Genomic DNA, 23,146 nt, shown 5'->3' on the forward strand with positions numbered 1-23,146 from the left:
AGCATTTCTCACAGAAATGTCGTGATGGAAACGAAAGTACCCGATTTTGTTTCAACTGTGTCAAAGACAATTAAGTATGATCACTGCAGTAAACTCTTTGTGAACCAGCTAGTGAAGAGTGTATCGTTTGTTGGCTAGTTGTGCCGTTTAGAGAAAGGAATACTTTTTCTAATTCAGTTAAGTAAAAACATACCATTGTATTGTATTTATAGATTTTCAACACACAAAATTATTTTCTTTTCACAACTTCAGCTTCAGGTTGTTTCTTCAAATATTCTTAAAATTTCGCAAATTTCAGCTTCGATATTCTTATAAAATATATTCTAAAAAAAAAAGAGGAGTGTAGTAAGCTGCACAAAGCAACGTATCTTGTCAACTTGCATTGTTTTATTTATCTGACCGGTTTTGTCTGAAACAGACTTCGTCAGGGAGTTTAACAAGACGCAAAATAATTTCGCCATACTTACATTTTGAACAAGTTTGGAATTTTCTTCAATAAATAAAGTCTTCAGTTTTCACGAGTGATTTGTACGTTCTTTTAACATGTCGTATCAGCAAACAAAATGCCTGCCCATACAGTAATTTTCCATTAGGAGGTAACAAACAGATCCCTAAAGTTGATCGATCTCTATCACTAGCACAGTCTGGCTTCAGTTTTCGTTATGGTTCCTCCTTCTATAAATTAAATGCGCGCACGCGTGATAGTATCTTTACCTATGTGCTCACGCGTAATTCGAAAGGCCCTCTGCAAACGAGGAATCATTGTTCTGAGACATTAATAAATGTCACTGTGTCGTTCAATGTTTCTGAGAGAATTCAGAAACATGTTTAAAATTGTGTTTTTACAGCTAATGTACGTGTACACGCAAACCGGTAAATGGTTTGCTCCATATACCGCGCCATGTAGTAGAACTCTAGACACAAATTTCTTTCTTCTGTTTACTCGTCTTAAAAAATATTTTTTCACAAATGCACTTTTAGCATTTATATTTATTTAGTAATAGTTCGTGGACAGTTGTCATCCTTGGCATTCCAGACTGTACGATTGTTAAAGAAATTGTGGTCATGATCATTGTTCTCCTCCGGAGATTATACAGTTGCGCTCCAAATCTCAAATTTCACTGGTGATGCTACGATGTTTTCACGCACACTTCCCTTTTGAAGGCTCTCTCTTTCACTGGTTTGTAAATAGAGCAGCATTGAAAGTATTGCATCTTTCAAAAACTCCTATCTCAAGGTGAGGTTTACAGGCCTCTCCATGACAATGAGGCTGACATTGCTTCCACAGCACTTGTGTTCAGTGGCTTTATCTCAGTGGTGAGGTGGGCTAGATAACTGTCTCCAAGCCTTGAATAGGACAAGAAAAAGAAACGAATTAAATCTAACTTCCCACGATACATTCTTCCTTGGAGAATGTGGTTCAAATGTTTGTGTCAGTGTACGAAATTCTAATGCGTGACCATTCAAGCGAAAGTGCTTGAGCAGTACTCTCCTCCTGATTGGGTTTAGATGCTATACCAACTGATTCAGCCTCGTTTCCATGGCTTTTCCTTGGGAACGAGGTTGCAGGTGGTTCTAACTTTTGAGTCTAGTCTGTGAATAGTACTCCCAATATGAAAGCTACTGACCAGTGCGTGCCTTTGGTAATATTGTTTATCATGTTGTAAAGGATGCTTCTTTAACTTGAACCTCCAGGTATTAAATGTAACCAGGATCACGCTCGTAATTTTCATGGTTTGGAAACAGGGTCAACTCTGTACCTACCTACTGGCCCACTGGGAAGTTTCTTATTTACTGCCCCATTGCTTTCAGTCTCCTGCACCTCCGCCCCGACTGCATGTTCCCGCTCTTTTTTCCACGTGTACTCTTCGACCTTGAACACGGGAACAGCGCGGCCGGGACCTGGGAAGAATAGAAACAGAGCATTTGCTTTAGGAGCAGTGTGGGGTTTCTCGTTCCAGTTTTGTCTTCAACTTCAACTTTATTAGGTGTTTGTATAAGTTTACATGTACAATTTCTTGGCGCCGCAGGAAACAAAGCCAATCTAGGCGGGCCAGGATGACAAAAGAAAGAATGACTTAAACTGCTAAGTAAGAAGACAGATTGAGCTATAATATCGAAGATACAAGATTGCAAGTACTGTCATAAGTAGAAGGCTATTGTAAAATCTTACCTTTCCTTAATTTGTTTATGTAAAAGCCAAGGAACTTGAATTTTAAAGTAGTTGGGACTAGACTGGTAATGAAACCCTACTAAGTTTAACTCCTGTTTTAAAGTGTTTTTTAAACATAAAAGCCTATTTTTGAGCAATGATACGTCTGATGGCATGCAATTTTCGTAGAAGTTTTAGTTTTCGCTCTGGCGTTTTCTTTTTCTGTTTTGGGGGGACTCATTTTTACGCTTGGAGAATATGAAGTTTCGGAAAGGAACTAGTTTTACGATAGCCTTTTAGAAACAAAAACTAGAGGACACTTGGTTTACACGTAACAACGTCCAAGGGTAAGGCGTAAGCCCTCAGCAACCAAAATAGTTCTTTTTCGCAAAATTACAGTTGTGTTTTTGTTTAATTCATAAATCAACACAAACGTGCTTTTGAATCAAAATAGCAACGCTGAAGAAGTTCAGGGACGGGGTAAATTTTCGCAGGAAATGTTTTGTGCAAGATGTGAAAACAAGCGGCTGAAATCGCAAAAATAAAAACCCTCAGAAAATTCATACAACTCGCGCCCTGGAAAACAGATGCTGGGGGGGGGGGGGGGGGCTTACTTATACTCAGAGATAATAAGGTTCAGAGGGTGAAAATGTTTAATTCTAGCTGAAACCTTTTTCTTCCGGGCCCGCGGACCCCACCTTAACCCGCTGTCCTGAAACAAGTTCATGAATTCGACCAATAACTAATCCATTTTCTTTAACATTGAAGAAAAGATATGAGAAAATGGCAATGATAATAAGAGTAAACAATATAAAAAGCCGAATTGATATGTGAAGTTTTAGCTCGGAAGTTAACAAAACTACAAAGTACAACCTGTGTCCTTATTTGAAGTTTTGCTACAGCTACAGTATAAAGTCAGTCAAAATGTAGGACAGAAAACTTGTTAAAAGGGTGCAAAGGGTGCAAAGGCTTTCATGTGAAGTTTTACCAGGACCCATCCAATTAAACGTCGGTATCGTATGTTAAGTCCATCAACGTCACGTTCAGAATTCGTGCATACGCATGGTCATTCAGCACACTTACATCTGACAGGTGAGCCCGGCGCATGTAGTCTGAAGGAATGACCGCTGCCCTTAAAACCGCTGTCCACACTGGACGTGACACTCAACTCACTTAGGTTTCGCTTTACGTCCGAGATATCCGAGAGGCCTGGGACGTGCAGGTGCGAGAGATATTGCAAGGGAGAGAGGAACTGGGACTTAGTGTTACCACAGCGGGAGACGTTGTGCTGAGCTAGAGATACAGGAGATAGAAAGAGGAGAGGAGACGGAGAATTACACTGAGTAACACCAAAGTGGATTGAGCGAGCGAAGGAAGTGGAAAAAGTGAGGTCAGGAATTTGACGAAATGTGAAGATATTCCAGCGATGAATGTACCATGGGAGAGAAAGAATATATTCAGTAATGTGAAAAGAACTACAACATGTCTTTTGCAAAACAAGAGAAAGGAAAAGAAAGAGTGCAGAAGAGTGTTAACAGGAAGTGAACCGTAGTTCAACATTTTGTTTCTTGTACGACCGCAGTTGGAAGGTGTGTAGCATGAAGTCTGTTATGCATATATATTCTATTGTTTTTGGTGGAACAAGTATCAACTTGTTAATTCCTGAAACGATCACATTGCGATTTGTCCTTTTAAAAGGATCAACTGATTGATAAGTCGGTGGCCAGATATGAAAAATTACCAGTAGAAAATATCAGTCAATAAAGAGAGATTTCACATCACGTTTATGGCAAACACAAGTGGCAGATACAACCATACACGTGACTACGATTTTCCACCATTTTTCCACGTTTTCCGGCTGGCCTTCCAATTCAAGAAACAATATGAAAAAAAAAATGGCTGAAAATTTATCTGTTACACGGTGGATCGCAAACGGCAGGTTTGGGTTTGCCTTTGACGGTAGAACATGATGCTAAACTCCCTCTTATTTCCTCGGTCTATTACTGTATTTTAAGAATAAGACTGACCAGACAATGAGAAGTAAATCAAACAACAAGAGTGTTATTTTCAATTTGGGAACCTGAGAGGTTTAGAAAACTGTGCTACATCTACAGGAAGAACAATTGTTGTCTGATCGCGCAAATGCTTCTAGTTCGTTCTCCTTTCCCGTTTTTTACTCCTACGTATTCGATTTTCGGGAGCAGGGATGACACTAGCCTGATTCTTAGACGGTCCAGGTCGCTCGCGGCCACACACTTTGGACCGTCTGGGAATCAGGCTAGGATGACACATAAGTGATAGCAGTACCTCTCACCAATATCTTTCGGATTCTAGACACGAAGCAGTGAAGGCGGCCCAAGAAGTGCTCTTTTCTTCGTGTCCTTGTTCCTTGTTTCTTCCGGATTCCACCGGGTTTTTCTTCGGCATTTAAAAAATTCTAAATGTATATTCGTTGCATAATAGTCAGTTGTAAAAAAGTTGAGTGAGAAGATCGTTACTGGGTGAATCTGAGAATTTTAAAAGAGAAACTAGAGATACAAACAGCCTTGTGGGTCTGTAACTGACCGTTTGCTTTCATTTTCCGCAGTTTGAGCTCTTATTCCATGTCTAGCTATAGGACAATTGAAAATTGAAATATTAAAGATATTTAAATCAAACATTTGACTGGTTTTTATTCGCGCTACAAAAAGAATGTACCTTTCCTGAGGCGGGAAGGAAATAGCAGGCATCTGCGCACAAGACAAATTTTCACTCCTAAGGCTACTCAGTTCAAACCTGTCCCTAAAACAAACATGCAAACATATTCGCACTCACAATTTGCGATCGTCCAACCGATTTTCCGCTGCCGATTATGGTTATTACCCTGGTAACCACTGTCGGTTGAGCTTCCGCTGACCTGACTAGGATTTCTCGGTTCCACTTGGTAAATTCCCGGCGTGAGGTATTGGTAATTGTTCTCAAAACCAAAGATGTTGTCTTCTTGGTGATTATTGGCCTCAGGTTCACTGTTAGTCACCGTGTGGTCCTCCAAGTGTTCATTATCCGCAAGTTCGGCTGTGTCATCGTGTTCCAAAGGAGAAGAGATTCGTTCCACCGGAGAATCTAAGGGTGACATGATTTCATAGTCGATCGCTATTTTATTGTTAATTTCCCGGGTAAGGCCACCGTATTCGATACACAAACCTCCAATGCGAGGAATTCCGTCAAGTGATGACCAAGGAGGTAGTGATTTCCCACCACCTAAATGAAAAACAACCAGGATAATTTAGGAATTTCGGGTTATTTAACCTAGAGGACATGTCACACACCATGAACGATAGACAAATGTTACTTGTGGGGAAAACTACATCAAATCGCGGGGCGAATGGAGTTGAGGCTTTAAGATTTGGAGCGAATCAACAGGGTAATTGCGTCTGTTTATTAGTGTCTCTACGAATTCTTGGTGATGAATTTCTTTTTTGGCCAGTTTTATTGTGTTTGATATAGAGGTGTACCAAGAACGTCGAGCGTTACGGTTCATGTGTTCTGCTTTCCTCAAACTGGGCTGGAAATAGTTCCAGCAACACACGACGACGAGTATGTGGAACCAACTTCAGCGAATGAGAATGGCTAAAAGCCATCGGTCAGTCAATTATTCAGTCAATCATTCAATCGATCAACAATCAATCAATTTAAGCGCTTACCATTTGTATGCAAAAACCGGTTTTTCCAGTGGGAAAAGCCTACTGTTCATTCCAACGAAAGTTTTCCGTTACTGGGCGCGATTCATTCAACAAAAAATTTCCGGAAAACTAGTACTGAAGCAAATGGAACGACAATTTTCGAAAAGTTCGTTTCCAAAATTTTGGATACCTCTGGAGTTTGACGTTTTTACCGGAAATTTTGAAATTCCGGGAATTTTCTGTTCCATTGGGGATTTCATTTCGATTAAACACTCGCGCAACCTGGCACTAGCTATTCCAACAGTGATGGGCGTTGTTTACAAACTTTTTGTGTGTTTCTCTTTAATACTTTACCTCCGATGATTAAGAATACTTTCTACAAGCTGTTTGCGTTCATAACGAAGGAAACATTGCACTTTCCATTGATCAGTTACCGGGTGAGTCGAAAACAAAGAAGAATGTCTCGAGAAATACGCTTAATATACGCAAATCTTAAGCATCTGAGTTCGAATCGATAACATTTTTTTAAGAAGCTTAAAATATAGTTGGTCGAAAATTCTGTGTCCTAACATTATGAAAATAAACTTACAATTCTATCGATACCTCGGTAGAACAGAATCATCCGTCGAGGATGATTGCTGTCCCTTTGAAGTGGAAAATAACATTCCATCTGACAAACGGAACGGAAATCATAATCGGAAATTTTGGCCTAAAGGATCGTGCCCATTTTTTTCTCGGTTTCACCGTTACGACCTGGAACCAGGCTGCAGCGCTAGAGCGCGAACCGTTGCTTGTTAAAACATGGCGGGTTCTCCAGACACCTACGGAAATTTTATTCAAGTATACACTTGTGAAACGTGGCTCTTTCAATCCACCTTGCTAGCAGAGTTCCTTGCACACAACAGTGAAATTGCAGGTAAGAGTGATGGGTGGTTTTGAACGTATTAAACTACTAGCCAGTTTTATTTCAACTTTCACGAGTCATGCTTGCTGCATGAGACCCGTAGTTGTCTGAAACGCATGAGGAATCGACATATCAGTTCAGTTTCCTCTAAAATTCCCAAATAAACGGAACTACAGCGGAGAAAAGAATCACGTCTCCGTCTGCTTCTTCAAAAAACTCATTTTCGTCCTCCAAAACCTCAAGTAGTCCAATCAAAACATTGGCTGCCGTGTTTGTTTGTACCAGACTTCATTCGTAAAAGGATTCATAAATGGTACAGCTCATTCCTTTTCCGTTTCAGAGGTGCGGAACGTCCAGTACCATTTGTCGAAAAAGTCATACCGAAAATTCCATTCAAATGGTAAGCGCTCTTTGTTAATTCCATTGAGGTTTTTCCCTTTTATCCCCGGCTAATTCGTAATGAGATTTTCTCTTTGTTATCATGCTTCCCCAAACCAAACTATATAGGTAAGTGCTGCGCCAAAGGGTGTGGTTTTTGAGCCGTTTTGGTCTAAAATAGGGTAAAGCTTTAAACCATTTTGGTCTGAAAGTCTGGAAACGGGTATGGATTCTAGAAATCAGTTCTGAAAATGGGTATGAATTTTAGACACCATTTTGATCTGAATTGATAGGGCCAGAGTTTGGAGACCCGAGCCGCACACCCGCACCAAAAATTCCGAGAAGCACCCTACCGCAAAGCTATGACTTGATAATACTTACCTTCTTCTAATTCCTTTTGTTTAAGAATTCTTAATTCTCTGAGCTCGTTGCAACCTTTGTCTCCGTCGTCAAAACGAATATCAAAGAAACTTCGTCGAATTGCAACCACAGTCCCCGGATAATAGGTATCTAAGCGCTTGTACCATTTAGCTAACACTCTAGTACCAATCTCGACTTCCAGGACATGCGGTATTGCGTCCGCTACCACACATTCTGGATGCGATCGTTTATGCCTTATGTTTTTGCCATTTTCAAGCTTTATGTGTATGTCCTCATCCATCGCTGTCACAATTCCTCTTTGGAAGCAGCCTTTATCTGCTCGTGCCCACACACGTGTTCCCACCTTCACACAAGCTGAAATGAATACAAATATAACTCAGGTTAGAAATTGAATCTCTTATAGTCGAAGTGTCTATCGATTCAGCAAAAAAAATGTATTAGAACACTTAAAATGGAAGAAAAGGGCATAACGAGTTAACGTTCAGTTTGTTTTAAAGCACTCCACATTTATCAGGGCCACCCAAGGGTTTACTTCGGTGGATATCTGTTCGGAAGGACCCTAATCGCCTCAGAAATTTGGATTTAGTTATTAAAGAAAGTCCAAAGTTTTCTTCAATTTTCTTGATACCCGATACCTGATTACTTTGCCCAGAATGATGCCCAATGCAACCGAGTAATCGGCATTTTAACCAGACGTACTCATCGTCTCATCCTCGTCTACCAGGGAAGGGAAAATTTTTCCTGCTAATACGCGGCAGGCAGCTGCGGCCAGCCGATCTTTGTCTCGGAGTAACGAGTAATGCTTCTCGTTTGCACAATTCATTACGTCTACTTTGTAGACCAGTTAGCAGAATTTCTTACACAACATGGATTTTAATATTTTAATCCTGTAAGCTTTTTTTCTCTGACAGTAACAAACTTAAGCCTATTTGTATTAATTAAGAAAGCTAAAGCTTATTTTAAGCTTTTCTAATATATTGGGAAAACTGTTTTCAGTCACATAGATCCAAGCAAATTTGTCCTGTCAAAACCAAGTTGGCTGGTTACACTAATCCATAAATATTTCACTTTATAACATTTGTGGCAAACTGTTTGTAGTGAACGCACACACCAACCAGTGTTTACCAATATGGTTTTCCAAGCCTTAGTTGCCTTTATTCAAGCGTACTTTGTTGTATAAAGAAGTAAGAGTGTAAACTTTAATACCTCAGTAAATTCCAGGTCAGAAATTTCCGGCTGCTTATACTAATTCGTGCTTACCTATACAACGCTTCCTGGTCAATTTGAAGCTAGAGTCCTCCTTGAAAAAGTGAGAGTTCTCGTACTTTTGTAAAAGTAGCTGTTCTCCACATCGACGAATAAATTGTGCTGGATTCAACAGTGACTCAAACGCAAAATAACCCTCAAACCACATGTCTTGAAGAGGAAGAAATGTGCTTTCCTTTTCTGAAACAAAAGAGAAGAGAGACAATATCTTTTAGTGGTATTTATTCCAAGGATGTGGCCATTATTATTTATTGCGTTGTAAGCTCTCGTAATGAGCTTTAAAGGGGCTGCTTACATGGAGGGAAGAAGATCCCAGAAGGTGGATCATCCTTGCGTCGTATGTTTTCTGTATTCAGTTGACATGCAAAAGGTTGTGCTTGGCCCTAGTGCTAGGACCTTTCTAGCGATAAAATCGTCCTAGCTGAGAGATAGGAAGACCCTAGCATCATATAGACTACCTTCGCTCGGAAGATCCTTGTACTAGGGACTAAAAACAAACATGGCGGCGGACCGACATTTAGCTGCTAAAGGCCGACAATTTTTCTTCTTTTCCTTCTCCACTTGGTAACCACCGCGACCAAAATTTCTGCCAGTAAACCAAACGAAAAGTTGATTTGCCTTCTAGGATCTTCCTCCCTCCATGTAAACAGCGCCTAAGTTTCCAATTTCTCAGTTTTTCCCGTCCGCACTCCTTTATTAGGGAACTTAAGCACAGACGTTTCTGAGCCACGGACGGCAACCGAAAATTAAATTTTTCTCTTTTGGAGCGTTTTTACGCCATCGCGTTTGTAACGTCTAACCACAGTCATCAACAAGCGGTGAGGGTAAAAGACGGAACGAGTTTGCGGAATGGCATGTGGCATGACGCGCGGAATGGCATAATTATGCGAAATATGAGATACGTGAATGACTTAAAAACATAAATTAAAAGAGCGCTTCCTGTTTTCGCGCCAATTTTATAAGAGCCGCAGTTTTTTCGATGTTGCGGACAACTAAAGATCGAGGATTAGAAAATAAAGGCTTGGGATAGAACATGTCTGATCGCTGGTTAGGAAGAAGCGAGAGTGAAGAAATCGAAGAATACTGGAACTATGAATAAATTAAAATTCCAGATGACAAAAAGAACGTGGTAGCGGATAGTCTGGACAAAAAGCAGCAACAGGCTGGAGAAACACTAGATATAACATTTCCAATGCCAAAACTATTATGCTTGTAGCGTAGTTTGATGCGAGCACTGTTTTACGGTTACTGCTATTCCCTTTTGCATTCACGAGTTGGCTCACAGGAGCCTTTTATATATTCATATTTCTTAATACTGATTACTTTATAATTTTCCATCTTAGTAAGAATTCGTTGTCAAGATTTCAGTTTGTGACAGAGTCGACCTAAACCGGGCCAGAATCTATTCTTGTGTTATGATTACCGTCAAAGAGTCGTGAATTAAACGCAAGTCCTATCGAAAACTCCATCGCAGTCAAATTTTTTCGGGTGCCACCCCTCCCATTCTGAGGAAATAATAGTATTAAAAAAAGAACAAGAAGAAGAAAAGAAAACGAAAGAAAATTGGTCATGGTTCCACACTAAATTAATAGTTTCTTTTGTAACAACTGGCAATATTTTCAGCAACCAGGGTCAGCAACCACCGAGCCATCAAATTCCGTATTAGCTGACCTTCGTCCGCTCGGAAGCCATTCTTTTCGTATGCCTCCCACCTTCCCCCCCCCCCCCCCCCGGCCAGGCTATCCGCCCACCCCACCTCATAAAAAATACATGGTGACAAAATAAGCTCATTACTACGCTAGAACCTTACGGATATCAGTCCGTCTGAGTTTGTTTTTTCTGCTAAAAATAAAGCTTTCATATCAAGCTTTAATACAACCGTATCAAAAAATTCACTCATTAACTAATTTTTCTGGTAAGCACAATGAAAATTTTCAAACCCCGACAAATTGCTGTTTTCGTTTGATTACAATGTCCAAAACTAAACGTGTTCGAAATGTTTTACTTTATATTTAGCTATTATAAGTCAGTTTTCAATCAAGAGGAATTGTTGCATCTCGGAAAACATCTCAGTGAGCTAGACCTCGACACTGACTACAGGTGAAATATTTGGCTGTAAACGAAATCTTCGGATTGCTAGCTAGCAGCTGCATCGACTATAATTTAAGTAACCCTGAGGCATATACAGTCGCTCCCACGTAGTCGCTCCCACATATGTCTGCTCTCTCCTCATTTGCCTTTATGAATTTTCAACTTAACGTCGTATTTCACCTTAATCCGTTCCGGCGAATGAAACGGTGCGAAAACGAGAATTCTTCAGTTTACTAACTAAATCAGTTCGTTCCCTGTTTTTCCTCTGTTTTGAATTATCGACAAACTAAATTGTCACCTTAAGAGCGGAAGAATTTTCTGTTACAGGAAAGCGTGTAAAAATTGATTTAAACATTCTGTTATTACACTTTCCTCCCCCGCATTATCAAGTCAAGTTTTTTGTTTGCTTTGTTACGCAGTTAACTGAAATGGCCCGCAAACCATGCGATGTCTCTAATTTTTACGCCAAAATGTTTGCCAAACTGACGTCTATTCGTTATACTAAATATTTATACAGAAGCCATTCTGCACTGGACTGCTTGTTATACACATAAAATAATACCTTGATGGTATCAACGCTAAAACGTGGATTTCATCGTTCATGCAGGGAACAATAACATTGCGACAATGGAAGCGTCGCTTTCAGTTCTTAATTGCATCTTACTAGCACTGAGCGGACGACCCACCCAGCAATATATACAAATATACTTACTATAGTCTTCGGAATCATCGTAAGGTTCTAAAATAAGGTAGTTATTTCTCGCCCGTAGGTAATGCCGTCTTTTAAGTACACTTTCAAAGGAAATTCCATCTACGCCCTCGGCGAGTCCCTTGACAATGTTGTACCGATCCTTGCCTTTTTGCAGGGACTTCTTCCTTTCTCTTTCTTTTTCTATTCTAGATAGCTTTTTGGTAGGCGAACAGGGAGGTAGCGTACACGAAAACATCACCTGCAAGTCCAAAGAAGACGAAAAAACAATTGGTTTAAGACTGAGTAAACATCTTCAGTTGTTCTTTATGTAATGATGTTTGTTCCCACGCGTCTGTCAGTCTCAACTGAGTAGACGACTGTTAAAATTCAAACTCTATCATTAAGGTAATAATCCAAAAATTTGCATAGGCAGCCCACATTGCAGTTTAATCTTACGTTTTTCATGCGATCCATCCGTGCGTCTTGCAAACGGGAGGCAAATATTAAGACATTTCAGGCGCTGTCATTAGCTTGAACAAGCGTTGGCCACACAACCTCAAAACTTGGCTCTCTTCTGAAAAATTCTTGTGTTAAAAACCACATGATGTCCAAATATTGAAATACCTGCTCGCGGTTACCTTTTGGCAGGTGCTTTGTATTACATGTTTGTAAACAGAGAACCTTGTAAAACTGTTATGCTTTCCTTGGCACAACCAGCTATTCATATTAGTTTCTCATTCCACAACTATAGTTGAGACAAATTGGATCGTGCTTGCCTAAGAATTCAAATAAGAAGAATTGAACTCTTGCCAATCATGCCATCATCGCAGGTACAAGAAGACTGCAGAATACCAATGAAGTAATCACTAGTTCAAGGGCATGAACCAAATATTGACTTGATTTAAGCTGATGGCGAGGGAAACTCTTTAACACCGGTCTAAGTTTCAAGTGATGACTTCAACAAGGCATTTTTCCCTAGTTTATAAATAGTTTATTTCTCAAGCGGGCTCGGGAGATGCCCCTCTAAAATGATTTCTCAAATAATTTCGTCGGATGAAAACGCAAAACAAATCACCAGACAAAAATCTGTTTTAATACTACAGCAAAGATTATAGTAAGTAAATTATAAAAATCGTTTCGCTGTTTTGTGATGCGTACAAGAGTAGCTAGAAAACAAATTCCTGCGCAGCCATTTCAATTTTAAAATCGATCACAGCAGGTGCCCCGTCAAGTTGTTTGCCTAGTGTATGGTAGGTGGTGTCGGTGAAACTTAAATAACTCGCTGCAAACTTAGTTTTTCTCTCTTTCTCACACTCATCAATACACCCTTCTCCGTGAAGTGTCGGATTTACTTGCTATTTTGGAATCGATTCAGTGTTGCCAAATTATAAAAGCACACTGCGACCGCTTAGTGGTTAACAAAAAACAAATATAACTGAAGACGTTAATACAATGCTACGAGAAATTAAGATAAATAACCTTTCGTAGCCACATATGAACACAGCAAGGAATCACTCCTGGGAAATAGACAATGCGTTACTTTTCTCTGTGTGTAAGGGGTTTGTTTTCCTCTCCTAATTTTCCCTTGGCTTATAAAACACAATAATTACATACCCTCGTCACATTAATAACCATGCATCGGTGCGACATAATTATTAATAAAATTGTTAAAAATATATGAGAGTTACACGACGACGTCATCACGCGAATTAGCATGAGGCAGAAACGTATACAGACTGAACTGGTTATTTAGCAAATTGAAATTTAAACTACTTTTAAAGGCCAGCAATTTGCATTCAATGGCTCTGAAAAGGCTACTGCCAAAGAAGAATCCCAAGCAGCCCACAGCTAGAATAACTGATTTAACCCTTCAGAGACTATAAGTTAAACTAAAGTCTAATCACAACTGACATAGTTGTATATTACCGTTTTGTCATTCCTTTCCTTCCTACCCTATTTCATGTTTTCCTTGTCTTTTCTTGTGTGTTGCCTTTAAAGAAGCTCAAAAAATTTCTTCATTATTTTAGTCCTCTCAAAAACCTTTCCTTATTCTTGTTATCTTTGATATTATAGCTCAGTCTGCCTTCTTACTTAGCAGTTAAAGTCATTCTTTCTTTTTGTCATCCTGGCCCGCCTAGATTAGCTTTGATACCTGCGGCGCCAAGAAATTGTGCCTGTAAATTTATACAAACACCTAATAAAGTTAAAGTTGAAGTTAGTGTGCATAGTCCCTTCTCATTAAAAAATAGATTTTGTTTCTCCTCAGAAATTATATGTTTTTAAAACTAGCATATAAGTCCTCGAAGTGCTAATATTTGTTCCAGAAAAATCCAGGCAACTATCAACTGATAGTTTCTCGACAGAAGCACCCTCTTGTTTTAGCCTGTGAACAGGCTCCCAAGTGAGGTACAAGGAGAAGACAAAATTCGAGCTCGGTCTAGGGGCGAGAAAGACCACGCTCGGCTCGTTCTTCTCGCCCTATAATAATAATAATAATAATAATAATAATAATAATAATAATAATAATAATAATAATAATAATAATTAATAATAATAATAATAATAATAATGATGATAATAATAATAATAATAATAATAATAATAATAATCACCATCATCATCTTAACTTTATAATCCCTTGTAAATACAAATATGAAAAACCTTATAACCCTTTATCACTGAGTATGTCTAATTTAGAGGGGGAAGAGACGGTCGTATGACGAATGAAAGCAACCCATTATAAACCGAAATGATTGCAGGGCTGACTCTTCTTCAGGCCCAGAGTAACATTGAGAGAAAATAACGGCTGGCCCTTGTAACTCTGGTCCTGAAGAAGACTGGTGGTGTACTAATTGAAATATTGGTCCCAATAAATTGCATTTTCCCGCAGTGTCAGCCCTACAATCAGTTTGTTGTTTTTACACGAAAAGTGACGTCTGGCTCGTACAATTCTACTACAAGAGATCCGGCAAAGAAAAGTATTCAGAAAAGTTTATTTGTACATCGTGTGGTCCCTACATTTAAAAGTAACGCAATATATGTACCAACGCCCCACTAGTGCGGCATTATGATAACATGCCACATAACAGCCCAGACACAGGGTTAAGTAACCGATGATAAATACATTGTTTCTTGGCTCAAACCTAAGAAACTGAAGCATCATTTCTCTCGCATGCAAAATCAAGATTAATTGTTTCAACACCCCAGTCGGCGCCATTATAATGAAGTCCAATCAGCTGTCTAGATTCAGACAAATAAAACTAATCAGGAGCCCTGACACTACCCATCTCAATGTTCTGTTTTGAGCTGACCGTGGGGTCACAAATTTTTTAGAGTGCCATGTAAACCTCTTTCGCGTGTTTGTAGCCTGTTTAGCAAATGTTTCCGAAGGGTTTTCTGTGCTTCTTCACTTTTTAATCGCCCGAAAGCGAATCTCCTCATTTTTCGCTCTCGTCCCAACTTTCGGTCAAATACAGCGAAAAACGCAGAAAATCTCACGGAAAAGCTTGTCAAACAAGCTGATCTCTTTTTAAATCGTAAAATTTGTGTTGACAGTCGTAGCACTCATATGTAGATCACTAGATTCAAACGTTGTTAGGACAATACATCGCCAGACGGTTTTCCCCTTAACAATGGATCTAGAGCGACAGAACGTCTCATTGGCTGCACAAGACCTAAGATTTTTCCCGGTAAATAACAGTGCATGGTCCTTGATCAATTTAATATCGCTAGAGTGGAAGTCGTGATAACGATAATTTCAATTTACTATGCTTAAATGTATTATAGACATCTTGGTTGCCTCGCAACGTTAATCTCGGTGCATTTTAATTGCAAATTTAAATGGTTTAAGCTATCTCCTGACATGTTAGGCAAACAAATACGAAATTGTCGGTCTTTCTCAGGCGCAGTAGTCAAAACCGTTTTTTTTTTGTTACGCATGTAAAATCAACCTATTAAAGTTTAATCACTCTTTCCATGCTGTTTCCTTGCTGTTTAATATATATGATTTTAGAAAGACTACACTACACAGTATCAGGCAACAATTAGGGTTTGGTAATAAAGAGGGATTTTGCTACTGGAAATCACCCTTCCATTAATCGCATCTGAAACATTGATATTCCTTAATTCCTTACATTTGTACTCTTGCGCTTACTTAGCATATTCTTGGCATAGGCGCCTACCCCTTGCTTTGCCATTCATGGCCTTTGCAACGAATAAAGGACGCGGAGTCTTCGTTGAAAACGTGCCTAAAACAATCGAGTCAGGGATTAACACAACTTGTCCATTCGTCACCTTATTTGCCTTACAAATAAGAATGTTTGTTTTATAACCTCTATGACAGACCGCAAATCATTCTTTAATTTATTTTTCTGAAGTATCAGTTGAAATATCACTTAAAATCGGCGTGTTTCTGTAAAATTAATAGTGAAGCGTTCACTAGAATCTACAAAACATACCCGAGATGAAAATAAAATCTGTATGTTTTTTCTATACCCCATTCCTTATTTTCGTAAGAAATAAAATTATTTTTCTCGTCGATGTATTTGTATCAATGCCAGGATTAAATCGAGTCAAATAAACAATGCGGTCAGTTTCTGATTAGTTTACAAATTTTAAAATATCAAGCAAGGCAAATTTCCGGGTCAAACTCCGATCAACTTAGTTTTATATATAGCTTAATAGCGAGCACCGGGTATAAATCACCTAAAAATGGTTGTCACAGCCATTGCGCGTTGAGTCCCAGCGAAAAAATCGGCGTTTATCTATATTCAGCTAATATGAGGTCCTATCACAGACGCGAAATTATAGAGGCGAATGGTGCATATATAGATACCCTCATGCCCCAATACTTAGGTAAAACTAAGTTCTCAAATCGGAAAACTCTGTACTGTTAATTCATTTCGCCATCAGCAGCATAAGGATTTAAACTGTACCTTCTCAAAGCTGTCTCGTTTTTTTGTCTCCATGAAACTGATTCATGACGACGCCAGGTCTAGTCCAATAAAGGCGATGCTTCGAGCTTGTCCCTCCTCAGAGAATATCCTAAACGTAATACCGATCAGACTTGTGCGAATGCTAACAAAATTCGGCATTTTAGTGCCTTGTAAAGTGTCCTATGCTGAGTATTAGGAGGTTCGGTCTAATTAATTTCGTAATAACTGTAATGAATATGAAATTATTCATTATCACGTAAGGCAAAAGCTTTGCATAAAATCAAGACCTTTACTCCTTTTACTTTGTAATCACCTGCTGTCTTTTATTGTGTCCCATTCCCGAAAGTACAATTACACAAACTATTTCATTAGCGGAAGAGCGCGCATATTCGATTCTAGCAATCATTTCTAGCAATTTATCGTGAAGGTATTTTTTCTTGGTATTATTTCCACTGTGTTCAAGCACACCAGTCGTCTTCTTGAATATTCGAAGAAAGACTTATTTCAGCTTGAAGCAGTAGGACGAAAATTAATTTTGGTTTTCCACGTCGTTTGTCATCATCGAAAGTAAATTAATATTCAAAAATTTGCTGCTTTCTTTTCTTAATTTTTACCAAATTTTAAGCCTCTAGTGCTATTTTCATTATCAAGAGCACATTTCTGCTAACACCCGCCCTTTAAGTGGCTTTGTTTACTGTACCGGCTTACCAAGATTGGGACACTGGTTTCTTTTCTTTACAAAGACGGAAAAAAACGAATTGAATTGAGCACCAAAAACGAACTGAACTTGGTAAAATCTATAAAAGCCTTTTTCTCTCAGCAGTATGATTTGACACTAGCTCGTAAAACTTTTGTCGTCTCGCGAATGCAATGTCACCCATATTGAATTCGACTTGTGAGGCGACTTGCTCGGCAGTCACTATGGAGATCTGTCGAGTGAGGCGGAAGAAGTTTAATATTTTTTGGTGACTTTAATGGCGCCGTCTCACAGATTTGGCATTGAGTGATAACCACTTTTAAATGAACAGTTTAAAGTGGTAGTGATGATGCCTTTCTTGCTTTCTATCCACGAAGGTTTCAGTTGCTTAGCAACTTTAATAGTAGTTTGACACTATTCACCTAGCCACTTCTATCTTTATAATTGCACTTGACAAAAATATATTTTAAATTGCTGCTGAGAAAAAAAATTAGGTGAAGAAAATGATGACCCGCTGCTCTCTCTAATTGTAGACATACAAATCAATTTTGAATTGACTAACATCGACTCAAAAGGCGAAGTGATTACAATATATGTGTACTAAAGTTTAGCCAATAGTTCCCTTTCACTCGTACAGCGCCGAAGGCTATTTCTATTTGAAAACATTTTACGGCCACAAACGGATGGGAAATTTTTGTCGGTATATGAATAATTGAAATTGTGGGACATTCTCAGTTGGTCAATTCTAATTTTGACTGACACGAAGCACCGTAGCTTATCTGGATAAGTACAACAAAAGTAATTTAAAGAACCACCTCCATTTTATCTCTTCATGTTAAGTTGGCCGGTTGAACTTTTTGCTTGTCGTTTTTGTCGTTTCACGTCAAGTTTATTATTGATATTTTGAAAGTATATCAGTAAATGTTGTTATTTGTTGATCGTTATTGGAATAATAAGCGGGTTTTCTGATATATTGTTAAAACGAACGTGATAGCAATGACAATGTTGGTACAAATAAAATATTAAGTGACTGTACATTAATAAAACAATTCGATTGTGAGGAAGAGAGCGTGGCTGTCTCAGTTTGCTGTTATTAAAAGTCCAAATGCGTCATCATTCCATTGGGCCAAGCCTTAGTTACTGTTTTGAGTGTAATTAGTTGACCAAGAAAGGAAAATTCCATCTTTTGTTAACAAACAGTTTGAACGCTTCCTCGAAAGCATTATGATTGTTCTCACCCACTGTTTTGTCGTTCCTGGTAAAAAGTAACTGAAAATTACAAGCTGTCTTCCTCAATAGCTTTAACTTCCGTTTAAGGTAAACTCTAACACGAGCTCAAAGTACAGGATTTTGTGCCAGCCAATCGACAATCTATTTACTTTATTTATTAATTTCTCGTTTTCTAATTAGTAAGAGCTGTATCGCGCTCTTATTTTCCTTCAATTTTATTATTGCATTTTATTTATGAGAACTATTATTTTAGCTAAGTCGGAAGACTCAGTAAACATTTAAGGCTGGAGTGTTGTTAAACGCTCTAAAACAAGGTGACAGTTAATCATCTCGAAAAAAAAAACTACAAAACAGCTTTACCATGGCTAGAAAATGCACTGATTGTTAAATTACCGGTGATGGTAGAGATGCAATACGTATTTATCATTCTCGAGTTGTTTTTCAAAACGTAAACGAACTTTTCCCGGATTATTAGGTTTAAGATTGTACCTGCTCTTATAATATTTACAGCAAATGGCAAAAAATTAAAGCTGGGGATGTTCTTAGCATGTTGACAAAAATTTTTGCCTGTTTGTGAAGACGTGTGAAATATCACCCCCAATCAAACGTTTGAAGACAAGGGAAGAAGGTGATGTGTCATTTTTATACTTTACCTGAGAACGTGGAGTGGAAATCGGTCAAACTTTTAAACATGTTTAGAATTTCAACTTAGGAAGATTTTGTCAGTCTGGCTTGAGTCGTGTGCTATGCTGTAAACGTTTGGAATCCTTTAGTGTGATGAGAACCATCAAACATTACTTTTCAGAAAAAAACGTTGAACTTTATTTTTGTAGAATGCAATTTCACTGATTTGTTACTTATTTCGATTTCTCCCCCAACTTGTTCTATTTTGCCTTGTTGTGTTTTTTGTTGTTAAGTTGAAAACTTGGGCTTTAAATAACCATCGTGTTAATAATTAACATTGTATCTCTCTGTTCTCCTGCTACATATTTTTACCTTCACGTTGATCTATATAAAACTTATCACCTGAAGAGTGAAAATTCTCACTTCCAACATTTTATGCTAACTTATTTGGCCATCCATAGCGTGAACTAACTGCCCCCCCTCCCCCCCCCCCCCAAAAAAAAACGGTGTTGACACCAGTTATGTTTTATTTTGTTCTGTTTTTAAATCTGTTAGTTTGTTTTTTTAAGGGAAAACGGCGCTTTAAAGCTGAAATCACAAAACGATTTGCGAGTTTGGTGAATTTACAAATTCTACTTTTTGTAAGTATTGATATTATTGCTAATTAGATATATCTCAAGTTATAACTTTCTACAAATTTTATGTTTGTATACCTGTTTGTGTTTTTTTTTAGGTAGATTCGTTTTATTACTTAAGACAAAGTTGTAAGCGACGTTTACAGAGTACGTGCTGAGTGCGTATCTTGGCAACAAATTAAAAAAGCCTTGCAAATTAGAGTTCAATAAAAACTGTTGAAAAAGAAAAGATGTCTGAAATAAAACTAAAACAGTCGACTCGTTTAGACAGCATATAAAAATGGCAATAGAAAGCCACTTTCAATATTCCTCAAGTTAATTGTTTTATTCTGTTTTTGCGATGAAAATGTTGATTAAAAAAAAAAGAATAAAGTAAGTCTTCACTATTGCGCAAGCTTATTTTATTGTCTGTGAAATGGTTCACTCAGTGACAGCTTAATAAGGCCTGTCAAAAGAAATATGTATGAAGTTAAAACGAAACACCAACCTGTTTTTATTGAAAGTGCTTAAGTGCCGTATGGAAATCTAAAGCCATCTTCAATATTTAAGTGTTCTATAAATGTCTGAAATAAAATTGAAACAACTGACTCTGAATAGAGCGGCTGGAGAATGTTTTATCGTGAAACCATATTCAGTATCCGCAAGATTATTTCGCTAGACACGAAAAATTGTGTTAGAGAAATATTGTGCAGTCAAATAAATGTTATCTTCATCTACGGGCTAATATAAAATGCCAAAAAACATGTGCTTTCGTCTTCACGATAAAAGAAGCTTACATTGTAAACCAGCAGGATACCAAAATAAACATCTTCTAAAAAATCACATACGCACGTATCTACGTAAAAGATACATGAAATAGTATTTTGTACGTGTGTTCCGTATTACGTATTCTGCACGCGTTCTGTATTGCGATTTTGAATTCGAGACTTCGCAGTTAGAAATATTTAGAAGATCTCGGCGCTTTAGGCGTCCAACTCAGTTGCATGAAAATCAAACTTTGCTCAGCGCTAGGTTCGCTTATTAAAAACGCAAATTTGTCGTCAGTTTTAATAACCTTCCCTGGCTTCGCCAAAGCGGAAAAATTAAAGGTTGTTATCAACCTATCACTACACGGAGCCAACTCGTTTTCCTGACCGAGACAATAAGTTAACTTGACCTTAGCTTGATTTGTCTTTGGTGTTATCTTAAGAGTGGTGAAACTTCGCCTAAAGCCTCTTTGCGTGGGTAGGGTTTCTCACTGTGAGGCAGATATAGATTAGTTCCAACCAACACAGTAAGAAAACTTGGTTGAAGCATCGTGCAGTTCTTCGATTTTTTTTATTTTTATTTTATTTTTTTTTTCACATTTGTCAGTTTTGAAATAGGTATGTTTGGTGCGAATGTCGTTTCTTTCTCCTCTTTAGTATTGAACCGGATATCCATCAGTGCAGTCATTTGTATCTTGAAAGGCTAGCTTTTATGTTTCTTTTAAAAACTATCCATTCTGAATATGAAAATCGGTGTTATTAAACATTTCGACTTACCTGCTTCATCAACAACGTAGGTCTTTTCTTGAGCATTTGGTTCACTTCTGAGTTAGAGTGCACGCAACAACGAATGGCTGAACTAACAAACATTAAAATACCAATCTGATCGCATTTACTGATGCCAAGTGCGATTTGCGTGCAACACTACAAAGTCGTTGTCTTGAATCGCTATCGACCCACCAAAGTCAATCTAAATTTCAAGCAGAAAACGAATCCCGAATTAAACCAAGCGGCGTGCTTCACCAGAGAAATCTGGAGTCTGCGCCGACGGCAAGACTCCAAATGAATTTTCCAAAGATGAAAACTGTAGCCTCGTTAAATATTAAACGGATCGCTGGAGTTGATTGATACGTTTAGGGGAGGGAGGCATTACAAACACAACTGCGAAAAATAAGGAAAATCACTTCACAGTTATAATCACAAAACTACGAGTTATGACACCTGGGCTATCCTTCAGTATATCTACCCTGTGCAATAGAATATAATACTAATTTACATGCAAGATATATGTTAGTTCACTGCGTTTCATGTAAATCTCCGTTGTTTTCAGACACCTCGAGGCTATCACTTACCTATAGTGTATCGGACATCATTTTGTTTTCAAAGTTCCACAAGCTTCAATAGTTTTCAAAAACGCCCCAAACGCAGCATCGTGTTGGTTCTAAATTTGAACTTATCAACGGGCGAATTTTAGGCCAATTTTACTCGCTTTAGCTTAGATTTTTACCGATATTCTGGAATACTCAATCACTCTTTTTGAACTTTCATGTCAAGTTTGATTATCAGTTTTGTAAATCACAAATCACAATATAGCAAACACTACAACTCACTGGTCTGTACCTTGTAAATCACTTGATTGCAAACTTTCATGCTTTAGCCAAATGGTTCTTCAAAATATCATCCTAGAAGAACCAGGAAGCTGTAAATCTTGAAGTGCCGGATTCGGTGTGTGGGCTAATATTTAGCCATTCAACCGACTAGCATGCAATTGAAAACAGATTGTCGCTTTCGCTTCGAAACACATGCATACATTATTTAACGACATCCAATCGTTGTCAACTGCGGCAATATTTAGCTGCTGCGCGTTTAATTGTCAAGCTCCTTCTCCTGGCGTGGTATGCCGCACTGAACCTAAACTTGTGACAATAGCTTCACGGGTATATTGAAGAGAGCTTGCTTTAGATTTACAAATGTTTTATCCTTTCCACGCTTTGAAAATATAACTCAGAAAATTTGCGTGTTTACTGCCAGAACCGGTGGTAAACGCACAACTGAGCATTCATTTAGCAATAATTGAAGCGTCAGGATCATATTAGTAAGCTGGAAAATCTAACCTGTTTATCTAAAAAGAAGATGTGCAATCTGCCTCGGGCTTTCATCACCCAATCGCCACGGTCGATCATGCCATCATATTTATTAATCATAATGTTTTTTTCGCTGAACTAATTTCATATGCGCAATATGTAGACAATGGTTTATACATCGCATCTTAGGGCACATTTTTTTTTTAAAAAATAAGAATTCGATTCTTAATTTGGCCATTAGGATATTTTTTGTTGCCGGGCAACAGAAACAACATAGACTTTTCAGTGTATTCCTTTTTCAGCATACACAGAATATTTCACCGCCCCCACCCCTGCTCCCTCACAACAAAATAACTGGCCAATCAAATTTGGACCATCGCGTCAAACGTGGAGCAAAACATTTCACCAAGGGAGGATAAGTTCCCATTAAAAAGGGATTTTACAATTTAATACCTTCTGCAAACGTGGTTACACACCTTAAAGCACTACCCTACAATAACATGCTATTAAAGCAATTTAAGGAAAGTTGTAAACCGCGCAAAAACATCTTTTTTTTAGCAGGCACCACCGTTAAAGAAACCCGAGTTTCTCGGATCATCCTGAGATATCCATAATATCTGTGCGGTAGGACCGTCCTTAAAGTAAGTTCCATATCTCAAAATATTTATTTA

General features: G+C 38.3%; 1 protein-coding gene and 1 long non-coding RNA gene across 10 annotated transcripts in view; one reads left to right on the forward strand and one right to left on the reverse strand.

Annotated features, from left to right (window-relative positions):
* Positions 1-23,146, forward strand: part of LOC146463461 (uncharacterized) — a 42,688-nt gene that overhangs the window by 12,091 nt on the left and 7,451 nt on the right. The gene's annotated exons all lie outside the window — the stretch shown is intronic.
* Positions 1,002-22,408, reverse strand: LOC146463462 (uncharacterized). 6 transcript variants are annotated; one of them, XM_085084332.1, is made up of 8 exons: positions 22,012-22,408; positions 11,547-11,784; positions 8,738-8,923; positions 7,478-7,831; positions 4,967-5,392; positions 3,236-3,445; positions 1,765-1,902; positions 1,002-1,347 (listed from the first exon to the last, which is right to left on the reverse strand). In XM_085084332.1, the coding sequence occupies exons 1-8, from the start codon at positions 22,039-22,041 to the stop codon at positions 1,328-1,330; spliced, it is 1,602 nt and encodes a 533-aa protein (XP_084940458.1). In that variant the 5' UTR covers positions 22,042-22,408; the 3' UTR covers positions 1,002-1,327. The 6 variants fall into 6 exon arrangements, with proteins under 6 accessions (XP_084940458.1, XP_084940456.1, XP_084940457.1 ...); XM_085084330.1 differs by lacking the exon at positions 22,012-22,408 and adding an exon at positions 21,169-21,908; XM_085084331.1 differs by lacking the exon at positions 22,012-22,408 and adding an exon at positions 16,460-16,773.

Source organism: Pavona decussata, unplaced genomic scaffold (assembly GCF_977016875.1).
Source record: "Pavona decussata unplaced genomic scaffold, jaPavDecu1.1 SCAFFOLD_175, whole genome shotgun sequence".
Taxonomy (NCBI): Eukaryota; Metazoa; Cnidaria; class Anthozoa; order Scleractinia; family Agariciidae; genus Pavona; species Pavona decussata.